The 1,509-nt window shown below is 48.2% G+C and overlaps 1 protein-coding gene across 1 annotated transcript; it reads right to left on the reverse strand.

Moving 5' to 3' along the window:
- Nucleotides 1-231: 231 nt before the first annotated feature.
- Pmar_PMAR026634 (hypothetical protein) lies at nucleotides 232-975 on the reverse strand (the record flags this gene model as incomplete). Its single annotated transcript, XM_002782546.1, has 5 exons — nucleotides 232-289; nucleotides 391-537; nucleotides 585-681; nucleotides 725-782; nucleotides 829-975. Coding segments are annotated over 5 exons (507 nt in total), but the record flags the coding sequence as incomplete, so codon positions are not given.
- Nucleotides 976-1,509: the final 534 nt, after the last annotated feature.

Here is a 1,509-nt window from a genome sequence, read left to right on the forward strand (position 1 = left end):
AGTGCATCGCTTGACAATATGCCGGATGCTTTCGAGCACAATAACTTTATATTCGACCTGCCATTCGAAGAAGATCGTCAATAGAATGCCCTAGAGATGGCTACTGGGCACATCGCTCCTGAGCTCAAGTCAGCAAGTCCCCGCCGTATGTTCTGCAATGGTCGACTGTTCATCAGTTCTGCAATCTGCTCGTCAAAGATGGCCAGATCAGCACGGAGGGGCGCACTCGGATCAGTACTCATCAACACAGTCGCACAGTTCCTGAGTAATCTCACCATCCGATAGGTCCCTATATCCAACGATGGAGCCAGAACGTACTCCTCACGTGACTTCCCTTTCATGAGCGAGCGGATTCAAATGGAAACATAGTGGAGTTTCCCACAGGCTTACCTCAAGGCATCGTTTTTCCGTATAGTCCCTTCGAAAACGCACGGGGATACAATGTCTCGCATCTTCCCTCGCTTCCGATGTTCACGCATCTCCATCTCCTTCCTCGTCCTCTCAGCCTTATCCATCTTAGTAGCCTCATCGAAGTACCTATAGAGTAGACTGCCACCGAATGCTCCGTCAGGCTTGTATCGCACTCGCTAAGTTTCCTCAAAGTTGCCGGATGACCTCCGAACAAACTCCAAAGAGCGTCGAAATGCCCCGCGTCGTCCCGTTGATAGTCTCCAGCCCGGCCTGATCTGAATGTCCCCACAGTATCATTGATTCCAATGCTAACCTTCAGCCGTAGCTTTCGGACGATCCGACAAGAGACTAGGAACGAACACGTGACGGACCTGATGGTGTAGCCTCCGTAGTGATAGTCAAACTCACGAGCATTACTGAATCCATAGTGAAATCAGTCAATTCTACAACATGATGACGATCGGGCTCTATCATAGATATCTGTGTAATGTTATCGTCGCATTCCAGTACAAGATTCGTATTAGTGTCCGCAGCACAAGCCATGAGCTGGGGAAGGAGGTCTCTCTGAGACCACCATTAACACATCGAATAATAAACAAGTCCCTGTTGCCCTCCTCTTACCGTTCCTCCTGGATGCCCAGTTTTACTCGACAGTGTAGGGCTTCGATCAGCAACATCGACATGGAACCTAGACAGCTAGCACTGTGTTCACCACGCGATGAAGTTGTACTGCTACTGACTGTAGCTCTTTTCGACTTCTACATTTCTCTCACTAACCCTGTTGCTTCCCATAAGAGCGCAATCTATTGAGAAGGGCCATGTCATAACTTCTTTCTATGAGCATCACTAATGAAGTTATATCGTTCAAATACCCAATCCATCACTTCTACTCGTACGACATGAAAAAACTATGCAACTATTAATCGATTCATGGAGCTACTGCAAGCCACTGGACGTACAAGCATAAAGCTAGTTTCTGATCCTTCTTCAACATTCGATTGGAGAGGAACAGCAGCAACTTGACTGGGACAGAGGTCCTATCGGGGACGCTGTTGGCAATAAGGGTGTGGCTCAGTATTTTGGTGCCTGCGCGAAACA

This window comes from Perkinsus marinus, assembly GCF_000006405.1.
Source record: "Perkinsus marinus ATCC 50983 genomic scaffold scf_1104296939062, whole genome shotgun sequence".
Classification (NCBI taxonomy): domain Eukaryota; phylum Perkinsozoa; order Perkinsida; family Perkinsidae; genus Perkinsus; species Perkinsus marinus.